The following is an 18,773-nucleotide window of genomic DNA, read 5'->3' on the forward strand; positions in this document are numbered from 1 at the left end:
TTTTGCTACCTGAAGTCATTTCCCATTTGGCACTTCATCTCCTATATATTTAACAGTGGTACATTTGAATTGTTGATGACAGTGGTGATCATGCATGCAACTAATTCATTATTAATATTCCTTTGTGCTCATAATTTCTGTGTAGGTAAATATGTCAGTTACAGTTGGCATTTAGCGTGCAACACTCATAAGTCACCTTGCAAATATTACTGTATTGTAAATGTTTTTATTTCTATTTTGTTGTCTTTGTTGGTCTTTCACAATTGCACTCTCATTGCACTTTCCAGTATGTGTAAACTTATCCAGTCAATTTCTTTGTATGTACATGGAAATTGATAGAGCAAGGGTGCATCTAGGCTACGTTGCACACTGGGGGACCTGGGACCAGTTGCTGAGTTGTCAGTGGAAAAGCAGCAGTAAAGGCAGGAAACTGTCAAGGTAGATGCACCAAAAGGGGGAGGTCCAACATCCTCCAGTGAAGCAGGTGATGCAGTGGAAAATCATAATTAACAGGCTGGTTTTGTCCATTTTGAAGTGGCCTACCCCTGCAGTAAAATATACATTTATTTTAATTGATGCGTTTATTTTCTTTATCTGATTACAGATAGTAAACATAATTAGAAGGAAATAGCATGAATTTTGTTTGGTATGAATTTTGTTTTTATAATCCATGTTCCAGTTTCTTATATCATCTTCAGCATATTATATAACATTTGAAATTTAGCCCCTTTCTCTCTACTTATGCTGGATATTTATTCTTTCCTACAGTGTATAATGAAACAGTCATGCATATAATTCTTCTCCACACACCCCCAACCCATCATGCTGCTTCTGTAAAGCATTTTTCTTTCATTTAGAGTCCTTTCCCCCAGAATTATATAACAAGCGGCTTTTGAAGGGCCATGCATTCCACAAATAGTTGTGTTCATTTATGTATGCACACAAGGATTCTTTATAAAAACTGGCTTAAGGGGGAAAAAAACCCTTTATTCAGAGTAACATTCTCCAATGCATTGAAAACACAGCTCTAATAATTTAGCTATTTAAGGATTAAAACTAAGGCTGTTTACAAATAGTCTTCAGTGACCTGAAAATAGTATTGTTGGCCTTAGATTCACATGCTAATCTTTTTTCCCTTTTGTTTTTGTCCTACTACTGTCTTCGTTCACATAGTTGATATAAGAAGAGTTCTACTTTAGGATTTAGCCCACAGACTAACTGAACAGAAAAGTATGGATGCTTATTTATCATAGAACTGTCATACTATCTTCAGGTCCCTAAAGTTTGCACACACATGTATGGTTTACTTTGTATGCAGTGTTAACAAGGGGACTGGCAGTAAAAAGTTGCAATGTCAAGTGCTGCTGTTCACAATTCCAGCCACTCTGCGCAATTTCCCCTCCCTCCCAGTTTTCTGTCCCCCCCCCCCAACACACACACACAGACCTGGTTCACACAGTCAAAGCAGCCCTCCATGGCTTTTTAAACATTCACATAACCCTGCTGCCCAGATTCATGTGACATGACAAGGCACAGTAATTGATTGCCAGATGTCCCTTGCATATTCAGTATGGTGGAGGCCTGTGCCCTAGAGTCACACAAGTAAATTACCCCAAGGTGACTTACTGTGACATGCCAGTCAGCCTACAACTATGCTGCACAGTTGCAGAGTGCTTTCAGTTCTCACTGGATTGTTTGCCCCCCCCCCCCCCCCCGCTCCTTATGGTCATTTATAAAGGGTGTAGTTTTCTTTTGTACTTCTGCAAACCTTGGTTCTGATTCAGGTGTTGCCAGTTTGGCTACACAAACAACTACATGCAGAGCTGAATGGCTTAATTCTCCTGCTGCTAGTTTAGCTTACACAGTATGATTTATCTGTGTATGCTAGTAGTGGTGAATATGTGGCCCTTCATATACGCTAGTCATACAACTCCCATTGATTGCATTGGTTAGACTGATGAGATTTGTGGGCCCAAACCTCTAGAAGCCACAAATTGTCCACTTTTGATCTATATAGACACCTCAAATTCAAATGAAGGGAGGATTACAGTGGTGTTTTCAACTGCCATGGCGAATGATTGAGCAGACTGCTAAAGCAAAATGTCACTTGGGCAGTGCAACAGCTGTCAAATTTCAGGTATAAGCTTCTTGGATGACCTTAAATGTAAAGATTTTTTACTTTTAAAAAACTACCCAGCTATTCAGAAGGGACAACCTTCAGCACACCACATATTTCAGCCATTGTATGAATATTGCCAGACAGCATACTGATAAATATTTTACAGTACTGGGCAACTGATGATAAAATACAGTGAGGAGGAGTGTATGTAAACAAAACAGTATGTGTTCGTTTGTTCGTTCATTCTGTTAGGTGAGTCTGTGTTTATAACACAGATCTGGACTTATACAACAAGAATTGTAAGTTCTGATATAACAAGCGTGTCTTCCATGGGAATAGAAAAATGGAATCAACCTCAAAGATGGGGAACTCTACATCTGACATTAGCAGGGACTATGATGACTGATTTTGCAGATGAGACAGAAGCCATGGCTTCTCATTCTGTAAAGGATCAATTCTTCCATCTTTAATTTCTTCTGTCTTCTCAGAGGAGAGCAGTATATACTTTAAGTAGTCCTTCTTTCATGAATGTCGAACATAAAATATTTTAAGTATAGAAAATAAAAATTGGGGGACAGTATAGGCCATGCTATAGATTTTATTTCATTCACAAAATATCACTTTGGTAAAACCTATAGAAATGTTTACACAGTCTCTGTTCTAAAAGTATCTTACCACCTCATAATTCTTTTGCTGCTGTTTTTATTTTTAATTACTTAAAATTTCTGACATCAGCCTTCTTTTCAGCAAAGACATTATACTCTTCCTTTTCCATTATTTCTAAAATTATTATTCCAAACATACTTGTAAAGGCTTCCCTTGTTAACTACACTCATGTGAGTATTCAGTTCAAAAGTTTTTAAGCCCCATCAGAATTCTTGATTCTCCTCTTTCTATTTTCTGTTCTATTAAGCAGCTTGAGCTCCAGGAAGAATCACTGGAGATAAAGAAAGCTGACATTTCATTGTACCTAGCATGTCACTAATGTACTTCAGAATTCAGTAGTTGGAAAAAGAAAGCAGGAAGAGACTATTATTTATTCATTAATTCATTTGTTAAATTATTATTTATTTATGCATTTATTTATATCCCACCTGTTTGTTTGTTTTTTAATAATTCAAAGGGGCTTACATCCTCCTCCTGCCCTCAGTCTTACCTACAGCAACAATCCTGTGATGTAGTTTAGGCCGTGAATCTGTGACCGGCCCAAAGCCACCCATTTGGCGCCATAGCTGAGCAGGGACTAGAACTCAGATCACCTTAATCTCAAACCCACCCACTTTACTGCCACAGTGCACTGGCTGGCACTAGTATGTGGGCTTGGCTGATGCTGAAGCCTTTAAGTGCATAACATCCTGTGAACAAGGTAATCCTGGCTACTCTAGAAACACTTGACATTCTCTTTTGGCATTGAGACACATATGAGTATACAATGTTGTCTTCTTTTTTTCAAAAGTACTGCAGCTTGTGGCTTCTGAACCACTAGTTAAATTATTTCATGCAGTGCTGTCACCTTTAAGAAAATGCTGAAGCAATAAGAAACAGAACTGGAGCCATGAAATGTCAGTGCTTGTGTGAGTATGCTTTCACAAAAGCAGGCAACACTACTGAAGAAAACCTTTAAAAACCTGTACATTTGTGTATGTAATGCAGGGGTCCTCAAACTTTTTTGACAGGGGGCCAGTTGAAAGGTGCTGGTGGTGGGCATGGTTTGGAGAGGGAGTGGGGGCGGAGGGCACGCAGCAAGGCAGGGCAGGGGTGGGGCGGGGTGAGGTGAGGTGAGGTGGGGGCAGGTGCACGGCGGCGACTTGCTCACTCGGAGATCATTTACTCTGAGCGAGTCCAAAACCTCTGAGGCGGGCCGAATCCGGCCCATGGGCCATAGTTTGAGGACCCATGATGTAATGTTTCAACTTCAGAGATGAGTTAACAGAGCAGAGGAAAATAAGACTGTTGGAATGAAGAATGAGGGTTTTTCTTAATAGAAGTAAAACTGAAAATGATAGGTTGTTTGAAGTTTGCTATGTATAAGGTTTGTTTAGTCTTCTACTAGTACTTCCAAAAATCATAGATACTCAACTGTTGGTTTCAAGTTTCAAGATTCTGTAAATAGCAAGAAACCTTACAAAACAGGTTTCTTCCTTTTCTAGGATCATATTTACCATACGTGTCTTAGATAACTAGTTTTATTTACATCAGAGACTGAATGCTTTTTGAATGAGTCCTATGTGGATGGAGCATGCCATTTCTCCCTTTCATAGTAGTGCAATAGGTGCACAAGAGCATCTAATAATATGGCAGCATTTCCAACATTTAAGATAACTTGAAATTACAGAAAATAGGAAGGGGATTGTTCTGATTAACAAGGACTCGCTGCTAAAAAGATGCTATAAAATACAGCTGTATGGAAGTACTGTGGGAATTGGGTACTTCAAAATAAGAAAGAAAAATGAATCAGAATAGGTACCAGTGCTTGTTCTCCCAACACCAAAATTTCCACATGGCCTTCTAAGGTGAATTTTGTGGTCTCTGTAGTGGCAAAATAACAGCCAGGAACACGACATCAGGACAACTTTGAAGACATTTGCGTTTAGTCTTCTTCCACTCACATTCTGTACACATCCCTGCCCTGGTTCTGAAGTAGACATGGAGTGGAAATAGGAACCCAAAGCTTGCATATCCAGGGGCTGAGAAGGTATATAAGTGAAATAGATTGTAATGGGCATACAGCTGTGTACTCTGCAACTTTAAATCCAAGTGCCAGTGAGCTTGCATTTTTTTTAAAAAAAATGTTTTCTGCTGAAGAGACATATACCATCCGTGAGCTCAATGTAACTGTTCATTTGCATCAATGATACTGGAGCACACTGAGCTGCTTGTTTTGGCAAATAGTCTGTTTATACAGCAACTGCCCAGAGCTCTTTCAGTCTTGCAGATGTAGGGAGCAGAGTAGGCACTCCGGGACTCGGTCCGAGCAGTACCTAGCACAGGGCAAGGCATTGCTGATGGGCCATGCAGCAATGTTTATGTGGTGCTGCTGTACCTGTGTGTGCTGTGAAAAGCATTTCAGTGCGCCTGTCAAGGTGAGATCATCTAGAAAACATTGCTGCATCTGATTTGGCTGCTTTCTTTAGAACTCCAGTAGTAACTTAGCCTCATTGATAAGACATATTCTTGGAAATAATTTTCCTCCGTCCTCTTGCTGGCTTGGCTGTTTGTTATCCAGTAGTCGTATAAACATCTGCAATTAAGAAGCTTGGAAGTATAGAACCTCCTGTCTGAGTGAGTGTTAATCTTGATTATAAACAGCACATTCTTTTGTAGGAGGTAATCTCAGTGTGTCAGAGAGATGCTTTGGGCAGGCAAATCTTTTGATGTAAATGGTTGTTTTGTTTTTTCAGCTATGCAATGAACTTCATGGAGGTATAAAACATACTGCAGAATCATCATTGGTTTTGGACAAAGAGCAAGTATGGGCAAATACCCTTATCCAGTGTCCTTCTGAAATAAAACTAGCTGTCTTTTTTCCCCCACTGGCACATCATACCGCAACATAAGCAGAAGTAAAAGTGAAAATAGCAGGCTTTCTATTTCTCTGCATCTTGTAGAATGAAAAGCACTGAATTTCTTGTCTTGTCTCATAGAGTTATGCACATGTCTATTAAATTAAATTAAATGGTTGATGCTTCTGTTATCATATGACTCCAGTGCATAGAGGAGAGTAGATAAAATGTTTATTTTACACTTTGGTAACTTCATGTCAGAAGATATGATTTGACTGATTTCCAAACCTGGAGTAGAAGATGCTCATGCTTAAGTACATATGTAAGGCCCTCAGCACTATAAGGACAGTAAAAATAAGTTGTTCCTGAACACAGATACAGTGCTCTGAGAAAATAGTTTTCAAAAAAAGCCAAGCTTTTTTTGTTTATCGATAGAGAATGTGCTCTTGCACCAATCAAAGCTTTTGCTAAAACTAAGTATTTAGTAGAAAATGCTTCAGAAGTAGGATCAAGCACCATTGCTGCTGCCCATATTTCTGTTTAAACAGGATAAAAATTACAAGTCCTAACAGCAGCCCTTCCAAAGGGTCTGTGGGGAACATGCATCACTGTGTACATTTCTTTATCCATGGAAGGGGGACCGATCTACCCCATGTAGAACCGCAGCCTTTATTGGGATCCTTTACCACCAACATAAATAATTCACAGTGCCTTAATTTACCCACAGGGGCTTTCACATCATACCAGTCACTGGCTAACACAGTCTTTGCATAATGTCCAACTTGCTGTGGTTTGTTGTATCATGTGAATACAGATAGCAAGAGTTATTTGAGGATTAAACAACCCAAGACTGGTTTAAGGTTTATTTCAGGTTTGTCGGTCATCAGTTAATTTGTATCGCCTGAATTCACATGGCATAACCAGAGTAAGATGAAACCTATGTTCCCCATGGTCATCCACATGACATGGTAACCCCACTGGGTAACATCGGCCACTTTGGGCTAGTGTGCTGTGCAAAGTAAAGCAAGAGGAAAGTATTGTGTTGCAAATATTTTTTCTTTAAGGTAGAGGCCTCATAGTGCATATTTCTCCCAGCAACACAGTACCTGCATCAAAAATAATCTCTAACCAGCCTCCCTGTCCCCACCACACACACACCCCTGAAATATAGAGGTGCACATACTCTTTATATACTTAAGTGGTTGGGCAAAAGATGAAGAGGTCCAGATTTAGGCATATTCCACAGTAGGTCCCCCTTTTTGGTTTGCATGCATGACTTTTCATACATTTCCTTATTAAATCATTCATTCATTCATTCCATTTATATACCACCTCATTGATTGATTGATTGATTTTATATACCACCCCAATAGCCCAGAGGGCTCTCTGGGTGGTTTACAAACTGTTTCTTAGTCATATATTTCAAGATGGGTTATAACAAAATTAGAACAAACACACATTAAGTGAACAGAAGACCAGTATCCAAACCACAAAGATGCTCGTGGAGGAAACCCACATTCTCTTACAAATGATTAAAACATATTCAGAACTATTATTTAAAAATGCTGCATAGGATCTGATAAAAGAAGGAATGGTGAGGCCATTCAAAGGCCATGAATGTGTGTTTTGCTGGTATTGAAAAGCCATCAAGCCATCTATAACCTGCTTTGCATGTAATGGTGGCAACATGTGGGTTAATTAAACTATGATTTGCCACAATAGATACCAGACACATTCATAGCCATTTTAAATATAAAAACCACAATTGGGCCAAACAAGGATTGCTGTGTGATGTCCAAACCCATGCCATCTATAGGTTAATTATGGATTAAACAACCCACAGTTATCCTATAATTAATAGTTAGGTTAACTTTTGTTTAACTCTTGATTGGCCCATGATGTCTAGGTTCAGATGTCTCATAGCAACCCAATAGGGAGTTGAATATTCAGAAAGACTGAGAAACATGTGTGGCACACATTCCAGCAAATTAACCCAAGATTGGTCACCGCTAATTAACTGACACACCAAAACTGGAAAGGCAGTGACCTTTATTGCCACCTTCTTCACCTTCAGGACACACTGAACATGGTATCCAAAATGCTCTTAAATCAGGCAAGGATGAGTATTTTACATTCACTCTCTCTTTCCCTCTCCGTATAGTTGCAGTTACATTCCCCCCCCCCCCCACACACACACACACAATTGCTGCTTCTGCACTTAAAACAGGTATAGTGCATAGCAGAAAAGCTGTTTATAGCAAAATGTACAAAACCTTTCTGAGCAGATGGGCCTTTAAATAGGAGGAGGCTCTTTTTCCTGTGCTAAATGCTTCTTAAAATTAGTGGGGTGAGAAAGATTCAACTGTGGAAATACTTGAAACTTGATGTAAGAATGCACTTTGTATCTTTCTGTCAAAACTTAATAGGAGGAACACAGTGACTTACACAATTAGAAATGTACAGAGCGTTCTTAAAAATGTTGAACAAATTTTCACTTGTGATTGGAATAAACATCTGTCTAGAATATTAAACCCAGCCAGTGGATTGATGCTTATATACTCCAAAACACAATTGTCCAGGGTCTTCAGAGGATCTTAAACTTTTTTTTAAATATTAGAAATGGCAGAACGCTTTGACATGATTTGGATGTTCTGATGTATGTTTTCATTTGCTCTTCTGTTCCTGGTCTTTTAGCCATATATTCTACCATGCTTTTTATGTTCTAAAACTATTATGATAGATATGTAGCAACTATTTTCCAAGCTTGATCTCCAGTACATTTGGTCCCTCTGATTAATCTTAACACGCCCAAAGTGAATTGGAATTCCAATTTCTGTGAGGCAATGCAGAAGAATTGGTTGCATTTCAGTCTATGATTCACTGTACTTTAATATTTTTTTATTTACTACAGGCACGCTCTGCTATTGCTCCCTCCTGGTGGCATGGTAGTTGAATACACCTAGCTCTAACTCTAAGGATAAGACTGGAAACAACATTTGGAAGCTCCTTGAACCACCACAAAGGAAATTGTCCCAGATGAACCAGGGAACAGAACTAGTGAATAATTATGGTTGGAATAATAAAAACAAATAATACTGATGCAAATATAATGTGCTATTTTCAAATTACCAGAAGGCAGTGACTAACTGAAATACAATTCAAATGGGTGAGATTAAGCCCTCCAAATAGCATATAAGAACAATAGCTTTCCAGATGCTGACTGAGCTAGATCACTTCAGATACTCAGCAGTGTATTCTGTGATTTAAGTTTTTTTCCCCCTGAGGCCTGAAAACTGTGATGCACTGCTGAAGCTTACATCTAAATTGGCTCCTGACATCACCCTAAAATGGGTCCCAGGCACTGCCCAGCAGCTACATATTGAGTGCTTGAGATTTTGGACTGGCTTTCATAATTTTTTAGGTATTGATCCCTCATACACAATACTTAAATACAATTCTACATATTCTAAGTAATTATTAGAATGTGGATATTAGAACTGGATACATTTATATCCTTGCAGTATTTTTAAGGAGGCTTGACTATCCTTTGTAGTCTGTTGCTTTGATTTTTTGGCTTCTTTCACATTATGAAGAGTCACAGCTTCAGACAAGATTGTTGCTGATTGTGGAGGATCAATTATTAAGATCAATTTAACCTACTGGAAGTTTCTGGCTCATATGTATGTGTGTGCTGCATGTACCTGATTGGTAAGCTTTGTTACATATTGATATGGGTATAATCTCCATTCAGGTGGAGCACCATAACTGGGCTAACCTAAACAAGTGTGTGCTATAACAGGAATATAACTCTGGGAGATATTGTGTACTTATTCTTTTCTAACATCTATCCACTCCTGTTAGGGGTATAGTCAGGTCTTTTTTTTGTTATAGAATGCACCGGAACAGTGTTCCGGCACCTTCTTTTGACGGATTTTTCCAAGTGATTTTGAATCGTCCTGTCGGGAGTAGCAGGTCGGCGGCAAAAATCATTAAAATAGTGCATGCAGGCTGCTTGTGTGTCCGCGCTGATTGTGAGGGCGCTGCTCAACTTGGGATTGGTTGTGTGGTCACGCACTGAGTTCTTACTGTCGGCGGCGATCATTATGTTTATGTGTGTGTAGAGTGACTGGCTACGTGCAAAAGGTAAATAAGTTCTTTATTTCAAAAAAAAGTTGGTGAATTAAAAATCTTTTTTACTGTAAAAGTGTGTCCCCAAGACGTGAGTTCCAGCACCTTTTTATTTTTTCCAAAAAAGCACTTTTTTCCCAAAAAAAAAAGGGTTTCATAAAGGAAACATAAACGAAAACAAAGCAAAAGCAGAGGAAAGATGGCAAATGTTCAAACCATAGTCTGCTTCTGTTTACACATACTTAAGAAATAATGTGGCAGGAAACTACTTATATTCAAATTATGCTCTTTCAGGTGCAGAGATGGGTTTGAACTACACTTACGACTCTCTTTAGGACTGCTGGGATAGTGGATTGCATGCAGCAATAACTCGAAGTACAGCATTTTGAACAGTGCCTTGTCATTATAGGTGAACCCTGCACTATGGTTTAACTGGGGTTATTACCACAAACAACCCAGGAAGAGAATCTAAGGCTTCTTGTTAGGCTGTGAACTCAGTTGTTCAAGGTTAACCCATAGTTAAGCCATAATGTAATGTTAACACATACCAGCAATGCATTCTCAACCCGTTCTCTGGGTTTTCATGTGCAAAGCAGGTTGATCAATGGTTGATCTCCCATTTTGAAAGTATATTACTCAGAACCATTTCAGTTTTTAGGTTCCTTGGAAGGTAGAAAACAAAGTAGAGATAAACAAACATGGATATTGTTTTGGTGTAGTGAGCCAGTGTGGTGTAGTGTTTAAGAATGTGGAACTGGGACTCAGGAGATCTGCGTTATAGTCCCCACCCATCCATGGGGCTAACTGTATGCCTTTGGACCAGTCACAGACTCGCACCCCAAACTACCTCACAAGGTGGGATATAAATATAAACAGACAAATAAATTGGATGATGCACCTCCTAAAAAATATGTCCAAGGATAAAGTTCCAGCTTGAAGTGGTATAAAATCATCTTTCTCCCGTGTAAAGATAATCTGTTTTATTGTACTTATGTGCTGGTTTCAGCATTTATAAGCTATCCAGAGAACCCTTGGGTTATGGAGCAACATAGAAACAGAATGAAATAATAAATAAATAAAGATAGATCCTGCTGTAAAATACTTTTATTAGGCCAGCTAAAGTCCATACAAGTGTGCACAGGCTTTCAAGTTTTCCAGGACATGTCATTGGCGTCTGTAAATCATGTGCACCACTATCTCTGGGTGAAGTCAGCTTTATTTTTCTGCAGCAATGACTCTTTATTCTTAAAGCATCTGAGTCATAAAATCAGCTCACAAGCAATTTCTGGTCTAGTTACTTTGATTCCTAGGGTAATGTAAAGAAAAGTTGTTAGAATGGAGAGGAACTGCTGAGTGTTTAAAGAAAAATGTATGTGGGCAGGAAGAGACAGGAAGTGTGTTACTAGAAGCCGGTTGTGATTATAGGTACTGTCCAATAAGTTCCTGCAACAGTCATACCATTAAAATAGCAAAGATGATTACTCTAAGCAGAAAGGAATGTAGTGTTTGGTCAGCTACAATAATCTGCTGGTAAAACTGGTTTTTTCAGTTACAGGGGCTCAGCGTGTCTGCTTTTATTCACACGGATTATTGGGCTGCAATAATAGAAGGGCTGAAAGGGACCAATAAGGTAATCAGAACCAAGCCCCTGCATAATACAGAACTCCAAATTAAAGCATCCCCTAGCAGATGGCTGTCCAGTAGCAGCTCGAATGCCTCCAGTGTGGGAGAGTTCATAGTATTTAACATTGTCCAGTTTATATTCAAAGCACATACCTGAGTTATCCTTGTAACAGCCCTGCAAGGTAAGCTGGTATTGTTAGCCCTATAATACAAAAGAGGGACTGCAATTGAAAGAATTGCTGGCTGCACACAATGGGGTTTGTAGTCCAATGCATTTGAAGGGCGAGTGACCAAGACTGCACTATGGTATATACTTATGAAGTTGTCTTGATTAAAAAAAAATCTAAACTTAACCTTGCTATTTGAAAGGGAATTGTGGCATAATCTGTAATGCCCCTATCATATCTTACAATATGTAAGATTTGAGGGATGTTTTAATCAAGTGTTAAGATCTGTAGAATATTTCATCAAGGGCATAATTTCATCAAATTATGTCTTTATTTACCACATTCCTCTGTCTTTAAAGAATTCCTGAAAAAATAGCCCAGAGACAGAGAGATTCCTTAGAAATAACCTACAATAATTGTTTTCTTCCTGAGATAGCCAGGTCTGTGTATTTTATTCTTTGATAATTTAATTGGCATAAAAGGATTTAGTTCAGTGTTTCTCCAGCATCTAAGAAGCCTGCCTCACAACCACAGTTCTGAATGACTGAAAGCCAGAAACTCAAAGCAGTGACATATATATGACCATGCAGTCTGCTACATCCTAATGTTAGGGTGAATGAATGTTCTACTCATACCCTAATGCAGAGTAGGCATAAAACAACCAGCAGAGCCAAGGCTAGAGGAGTTAATAATTAAAATTCAGCAAGACCCTTCTCTGAGTAAGAACATTGGCTCAAGGGGGTCTCCAGTTGTTCAAATTTTGTGGTACTTTTAGCATCTTTTTGCACTGGGATTTCTCTTGCTGCACATAGTGACTGCATGGCATAACTTACTGTGGGTTGTTCTCACCCACAGTCAGTCATCAGGTCATGCAGACCAGAACTGCTTCCTCCATGATGGGTTGTTTATGTGCATCAAGCCAGCCTGGTAACCTCTGGCTTGTTGTAAGGTTGGACCCACAATGGGTTGCCATGTCATCCAAACCCAGGCAACAGACCCCATCATGGGTCCAACACCTTGCTGTTCTTGTCAAGCTTCCCCAAGGTATAGTGTAGATTATGAAGACTTGAATTCATTTGGAATGAATATTTTTTAATACTACAAAAGTAGTATTTAATACTACTATGGAGGCATAATACCAGATCTCATACAAGTATCTTATACAAGTATCTTACATCTTAAACCATACATGGGTTAAGACCATGAAACCCATAGCCATTTACAAAAGTATTTTCTCCTCTCAAATGTCAGAGGTGAACATACCCACAATTTGTTTCCAGTTGTACTGTAACAACTTTAATGGTATGTGAGTTTCAAATTGAAAAGAAATTGGATCTGTAGAGAAGGAAAGGCTGAATAGTGTTCCCCTTGAATATTTGTGGGTATCTAGTCTATATTGTATCAGAAGCATGTTCAGTTTAGTCTATTCCCAAAGTAATTCCATGAGTCCAAAAGTTCCTAGCAGTTAACTTTTTCCAGATACACCACAGCAAGCTTGCCCCTTATGTTTCTCTATTTGTTCACTTCTGAAAACATTGTGCTGTTTGGTCAAAGTAGAAGGAAATACAATGAGCAATAAAATAGCTTCCTGAAAACTATCTGGAACTGTACTGTGTTACTTGCCTAAACACTGTTTTCCTATTTGGAAGCAAGTAAGATCTTTTTAAACACATAAACAGGTGTTCTGTTTGGTTTTGGGAGATACACAGAAGTGCTCCCCTAAGGCTTCAGTCAACAGCATGTGGGTGGACATCCACCCTGCAGCCTCCTTGTTTTCCAAGAATCCTTCAACGTTCCAGCACAGCCCTTGGAGTCACAGGGCACTGCAGACAGAAGGGAAAACCATTCCACTACCAGTATCTGCTCTGCTGGCAAACCAAGTTGGATGCAAGAGAGTTTTAAGCAGGTAACCAGTCAGTAATATGTGATCCTTTTAGACTGGAATAGGAAACCTTGTGTCCTCCAGATTTTTGCATTGCAAATCCTACAAGCCAGTGGCAAAGGATTATGAGAGTTGTAGTTCAAATGGATGGAGAGCACCAGGTTGCTTACTGTGCTTCCCAACAGTATGGAATTCTGGCAACAAATCCCTGAAGTGCTATGCCAGAAGATGGATATCCATTCCCACTTCACTAAGCTAATAGCAGAACAACCATCATTTTTCACCTATCTTATAATCACACTGTTAAAAAAATGTAATTCCCGCAGGTGTACAACAAATGTGGATTCCTATCTATATATCCCTAGCATGACTTCATGTTGTATGAGTACACTCTATAGACCATGTCTTTAGACAAACTTCCTTTCTTACAAGGTTCTTAATTAAGTTAGCTTGAGAAAAATTGTCTTGGCCGCACAAAGGCAGGAAAAGGTGGGATTTTATTGATTTGTTTTACTTAGTTTAAAGGCATTGTAGAAAGACTGCACCAGTTAGGAGAAGATAATATGCCCAGTAGCTGTACCTCTTGTATGGATTATGCTGAGCCTCAGCCATAATGATTGTGAGAAACATAAGCCTCTGCAGAATATTCATGTATGTATTGTTGATCATGTTGACCTGTGCAGATTAAATTGTATGGCAGTTTTTATTCTTAATGGAAGATTGTTTCAGTGCATTGTTGTCTTATGCAGAGAACTATAGATTTACTATATTTATTTATTATATTTATATCCCACATTTTTTCCTTCCAAGGAACTCAAGGCAGCTTACATAGAAGAATTTTTCTTCCTGTGGTAAAATCTGGACAGCAAGTGATTTTTGACTGTTCATTGCATTTGAAAATTCCCAAGCTTCAGAGAGCCAGTAAAATCCAAACATCTTTCAGAGGTGCCTCTTCCTCATGTAGATGTAGAGTGGGGAAAGTGTGACCTCCATATGTTAAGTGTACTGCCACTCCCATCAGCCCTAGCCAGCACAGCCAATAGTGATGGATGTTAGGAGTATCAGCCCGCCAACATCTGGGGTGACAGGTGTTCCCCATCTCTCACACAGATGGTTACTCTGAGAAGGCAGTGAGACACAGAGCAAGGAATGCGTGGTTTCATTGAGAAAGACCAGCCCAAAAGGCTAGAGATAATTTGAAATGATGATGGAGCAGCACTGCCATGAGGTACTTCTAATTAATTCCTATTGTTAGGGGAAGGGGAACAGGTAATCTCTCACTCTCTTTCTTTGGAGTTACAATGAAGCTGTTATAAACTGTTCCCAACCCTGTTTTTTTTATTTTGGTAACACTAAATGTATGGCAAGGGGCATTTGCAGGAACAAGTTGTAGGGGCTTTCACAGGAAGTTGCCACTGGCCAGGTCAAAGTAGTTTCCCACCTTGCCCGGTATTGTCGTTTCTGAGCAGGAGCGGTTCTCCAGAGTGTCAGGCAGAGATCTTTCTTCTCAGCTGCTGTTTTTAAATAGATGCATTTGGAATTGAACCCACAGGTCAGTCATGCATACTGCCACTAAACAGTGGCATCTAAACATGCCCCTCGTTGCCATTTTAACCTACTCCTTCCACCTAGAATCTGAATACTGGAAATAAAGCCCAAAGGGAGGAAAACCATCCAGGAGTGTTTGCAGGAAAGAATCAGCACACACACCCTTCCATTGTCTATTGCCACCCCTTCCCCTTTCCAATCCTAATACATCTAACAAATAAATAAATTCCTTATAAAGCCTTCCCTACCTATGGACTCACTGGAGATTAGCTAACACTTGAAGCTCCACTTATGAGTTCTATAATGTAAGTGGTAGTTTCTACCCTGGGTTTCTCTTAACCTTAATTTACAGGACCTGTTTTAAAAATCACTTCAGCAATAACTGTAAATTTTCGTATAAGCCTTCTGTTAATAGGAAAATGATCGTGAGAGTAATCTGCAAAAACATAGTGATACAGAACATGTCAGCATGCTGAGTAGGCATGTGAAATTTCTGGACATTTTCCCTATTGTTGATGATTTGACTGATCATTTGTTTCCTCATATGTTTCAAGGGGGAAAAAAGTGGGAAGATTTTTTTTTTAAATAATGCCTTTTTAGTGCTCGATACAGATCTAAAGTCACTTGGTTGTTTTAGGACAGCGTTCTCCAGCCTGTTGCTCTCCAGTTATTTTGGATTTCAGTTTCTGGCAACCTCAGGTCAAGAATTCTGTGCATTGCAGTCCAACACATTTGGAAGGCACCAGGTTGGAGAGAGATGTTTAAGAGGAGCATAAATGGGAAACTTGAGTGTGACTTGGAACATCCCTAAATGTATGTCTGCAGATGATACTTTAGATGGATCATTTTAATATAGAAAGAAATAGCTCTGCGGGGGAATCTGCAGAGATTATTGACAAATGTTTCCCCCACGGCTTCATTATTCCAGGATGTTTTGCATCTCTGTTCTTCTTATAGAAGTGTTCTTATTGCATAGTTTTTAGAAACTGGGAGTAGTAAATATTGGATATCAATAAATCAACACAATATCTATTTATTGTCTTAATTCTATAAAAGATTTCATAATGCAAAGCTTCTCAATTTCTGGGAGAGAAACAGGAGGGAAATGGAAAAAGATACTGATTTTTTTCTTCTGAAATCCTTTAGTTTTTTAGCATGGCAGTATTATGAGATGGTGGAAACAGTCTTAAATCAAACTTGCAAAATCTTTTGTGTAAGTTCACTACTTATCTTTGGGTTGTTCTAAAATATGTTTAGATTATTCCTCTTGCTAACTAGATTCCTCCAGGCCAATTTTCAGACTGATATAAATCTTTATTTTTTTTCTTTTTCTTTTTTGGGGTGTACAGACTTTTCAGCAGTTACCATTATAACCGAGGGGAAGGGGGAGAGTAATCCCTGAACTACATACAGCTGCTCTTTCAGTTCTATAAGACACTTTTGGTACACTGTTACAACTCAAGTAAAAATAGTTATCAGAAAACTTAAGGCACTTTACCACTAGAAAACTGTTGATTTTAGTTTGCTGAAGCTTTGTTATAATTTACCCTTATGCAGAAAGAATGTGTCCATATATATTAAAGTATACATTTTGGATTGTTCAGGTAATTAGTAATACATTGGTTGCTAATTGTTTTCATATGAAACAGACTTGAGTATCCCAAATGATTCAGTAAGTTAATTCTAAACATAGGCAAAAAGGGTGCTGCTACAGTGTAATTATGATTCATGTTTGTGCATCCAGTAGCCTATTTATTTATGTGGTGCTTTCAAAGATTATAGTTGACTCACATCACGTGCAAAATGTAGATTTGTTTTTTACATCCTCGGGCTTAGTATGAATATGTAGTGTGAATAATGCTAGCAGATACAGCTTCACAGTTGGAACTTCACTGAGCAGCGGCTGTATATGTTGATGGGGTAGTATATCCTTTTGGAAAAGTTATACACCCTGGAGGTACTTCTGGATCCAGCATCATTAGTTGCCAGGTAGCAGCTATGGCAAAAGGAGTGTGTAACTGATACTCATTATGCTTCTCCTAGGAACCTTGCTGCTATTGATGTATTTGTAACTATGAGCATCAACTAATTGTGCACATTAAACTACTCTCATTTGACTTTTCACCTTAAAAGTATTTTTATTACATCTCTATTTGTGCTTTGTCAATAAAAAAGGACAGACATCCCCCATCAAAGGCAAGTACAAATAAATCTCCCCTTCCTGGGACCATTACTGCTAATGTGGCAGCAGATAGGAATAGCACCCCAGTGTTGGAGTTGCAGTGTTACTTAGGGTTTGAGTTATGCAAAGAGATGCTCCTACACATAACATAGACCCCCCCATATACGCGCATGTGCGCACGTGCACACGCACATCTCATTCTCTCTCTTTGACCTTGTTTGCATGACACAACAGCCCTTGGGTTATCCTACTTTGTACAGTAGTGGTCTGTCCCAGCTGCCATTATGAATATGCAACCCCAGCTAGGTTTATTGGTAATTATCATTTTGTACTGGTGGTGGGAGGATTATTTTAGGACTGAGCAACCCTTTCCTAACCCTACTGTGGACTGTTGTTTTACCCTCAATTAACCCCTGCCATTTTCCAATAACAGTTGGGAACTGTGTAATGGCAGATGGCATCTGCCACAATCCCTCAATAGCCATGATAGCCATGATAGGCTATCATTTCTCCTCCACCCCCTTCTCTCTCACACACACAGGGGGCAGGGGGAGAGACTTGCTATCTTACATGGGGATTGCTAATCCCCTTCTTCCAAGCAAATAACCAAGTGTACCTTATAGTATATTAATCCTCTAAATAACTGCTTAGCCAAATAAGGTCCTCAGAAATAAGTATTTTTTCAAATCCAAGTTTTGTTTTCCTGTTGCTTGAATGATGGTAGAACATATTGTGAAAGCGGAGGAGTGTCTAAAGTCTGCTTCCTCCTCCCTGATCTCAGTTGCCACCCTTTCCCCTAGAAAGCTTTGCCTTTTACATTATTTCTTGATTATAGTCTGACAGTTCGTATGGTGGCAAGTCTTTACAGGGTATCGACTTTGTTTCATTTGGAATGTTTGCCTTTTTCTTTTAGAGAGAGAGAGAGAGAAAGAATCCTCATAAAGTCTGATGATGTCATGTTGCTGTTTTTTATACTCCTGTAAGGAGGAGGCCTAATATGTTCCCTGTTTGGGGAGGAGCTGTTGAGTAATTAAATGATTCACTGGTTTCTCTATTAAGCTGCCTTCCTTGAAACTTGGTTGTACATCATTCAGGACGGGTTTGTGGATTAGCTTTCGGCTAAGCTACAACAGCAGGCATGTGGCTGCTTTGTTCAGATCATGCACTGGGAACAGCTATTGCGCCTCAGAAAAGTCAAGGTAGGCTAGAAAAAGAAGAATGCTTTCTTTCCTGTACAAAGCAAGCCTGGAAGATTTAATTTTCATTAAAAATCTGAGTATTTAAAGTAATTCACTGTTTGAGAAGAGACTGTATGTTAAGTTAAAAAGCTAATTTAATTTTCTTGTACATTTTTCTGTAAATACTTCCTGTGTAGGCTTCAGCACATGTCAGTATAATTTTGTTTAGGCAAGTTTCAACTAAGAACAATTGCCTGGAAACTTCTGATAATGCCTTGACTTTTATACCTCACCTTGTTGAATAAGCCTGCCTTCTTCTCTCTACTTAGCCATTTGCACCAATATGCTCCTGTTTGTGCTGAATGAGTCAGTGAAGGGGTGGAATGGAAGCTCCTCTCTGGATATAGATCGTGGCTGTTTCAGATCTGGGAATGCTAGTGATA

At 39.1% G+C, this 18,773-nt stretch overlaps 1 protein-coding gene across 14 annotated transcripts in view; it reads left to right on the forward strand.

Annotated features, from left to right (window-relative positions):
- TMCC1 (transmembrane and coiled-coil domain family 1) overlaps positions 1-18,773 on the forward strand; it is a 135,355-nt gene that overhangs the window by 101,238 nt on the left and 15,344 nt on the right. The window contains exon 1 of one of the 14 annotated variants that reach the window (XM_044451398.1): positions 18,058-18,351. The exons of the other annotated variants lie outside the window; for them this stretch is intronic. Coding sequence (XP_044307333.1) covers positions 18,313-18,351 — 39 coding nt within the window. The 5' untranslated portion in view covers positions 18,058-18,312. Of the gene's footprint in view, positions 1-18,057; positions 18,352-18,773 lie in introns of those variants that run through there. 14 annotated transcript variants of the gene reach the window in all.

Source organism: Varanus komodoensis, unplaced genomic scaffold, assembly GCF_004798865.1.
Source record: "Varanus komodoensis strain SLA01 unplaced genomic scaffold, ASM479886v1 scaffold6_2, whole genome shotgun sequence".
Taxonomy (NCBI): domain Eukaryota; kingdom Metazoa; phylum Chordata; class Lepidosauria; order Squamata; family Varanidae; genus Varanus; species Varanus komodoensis.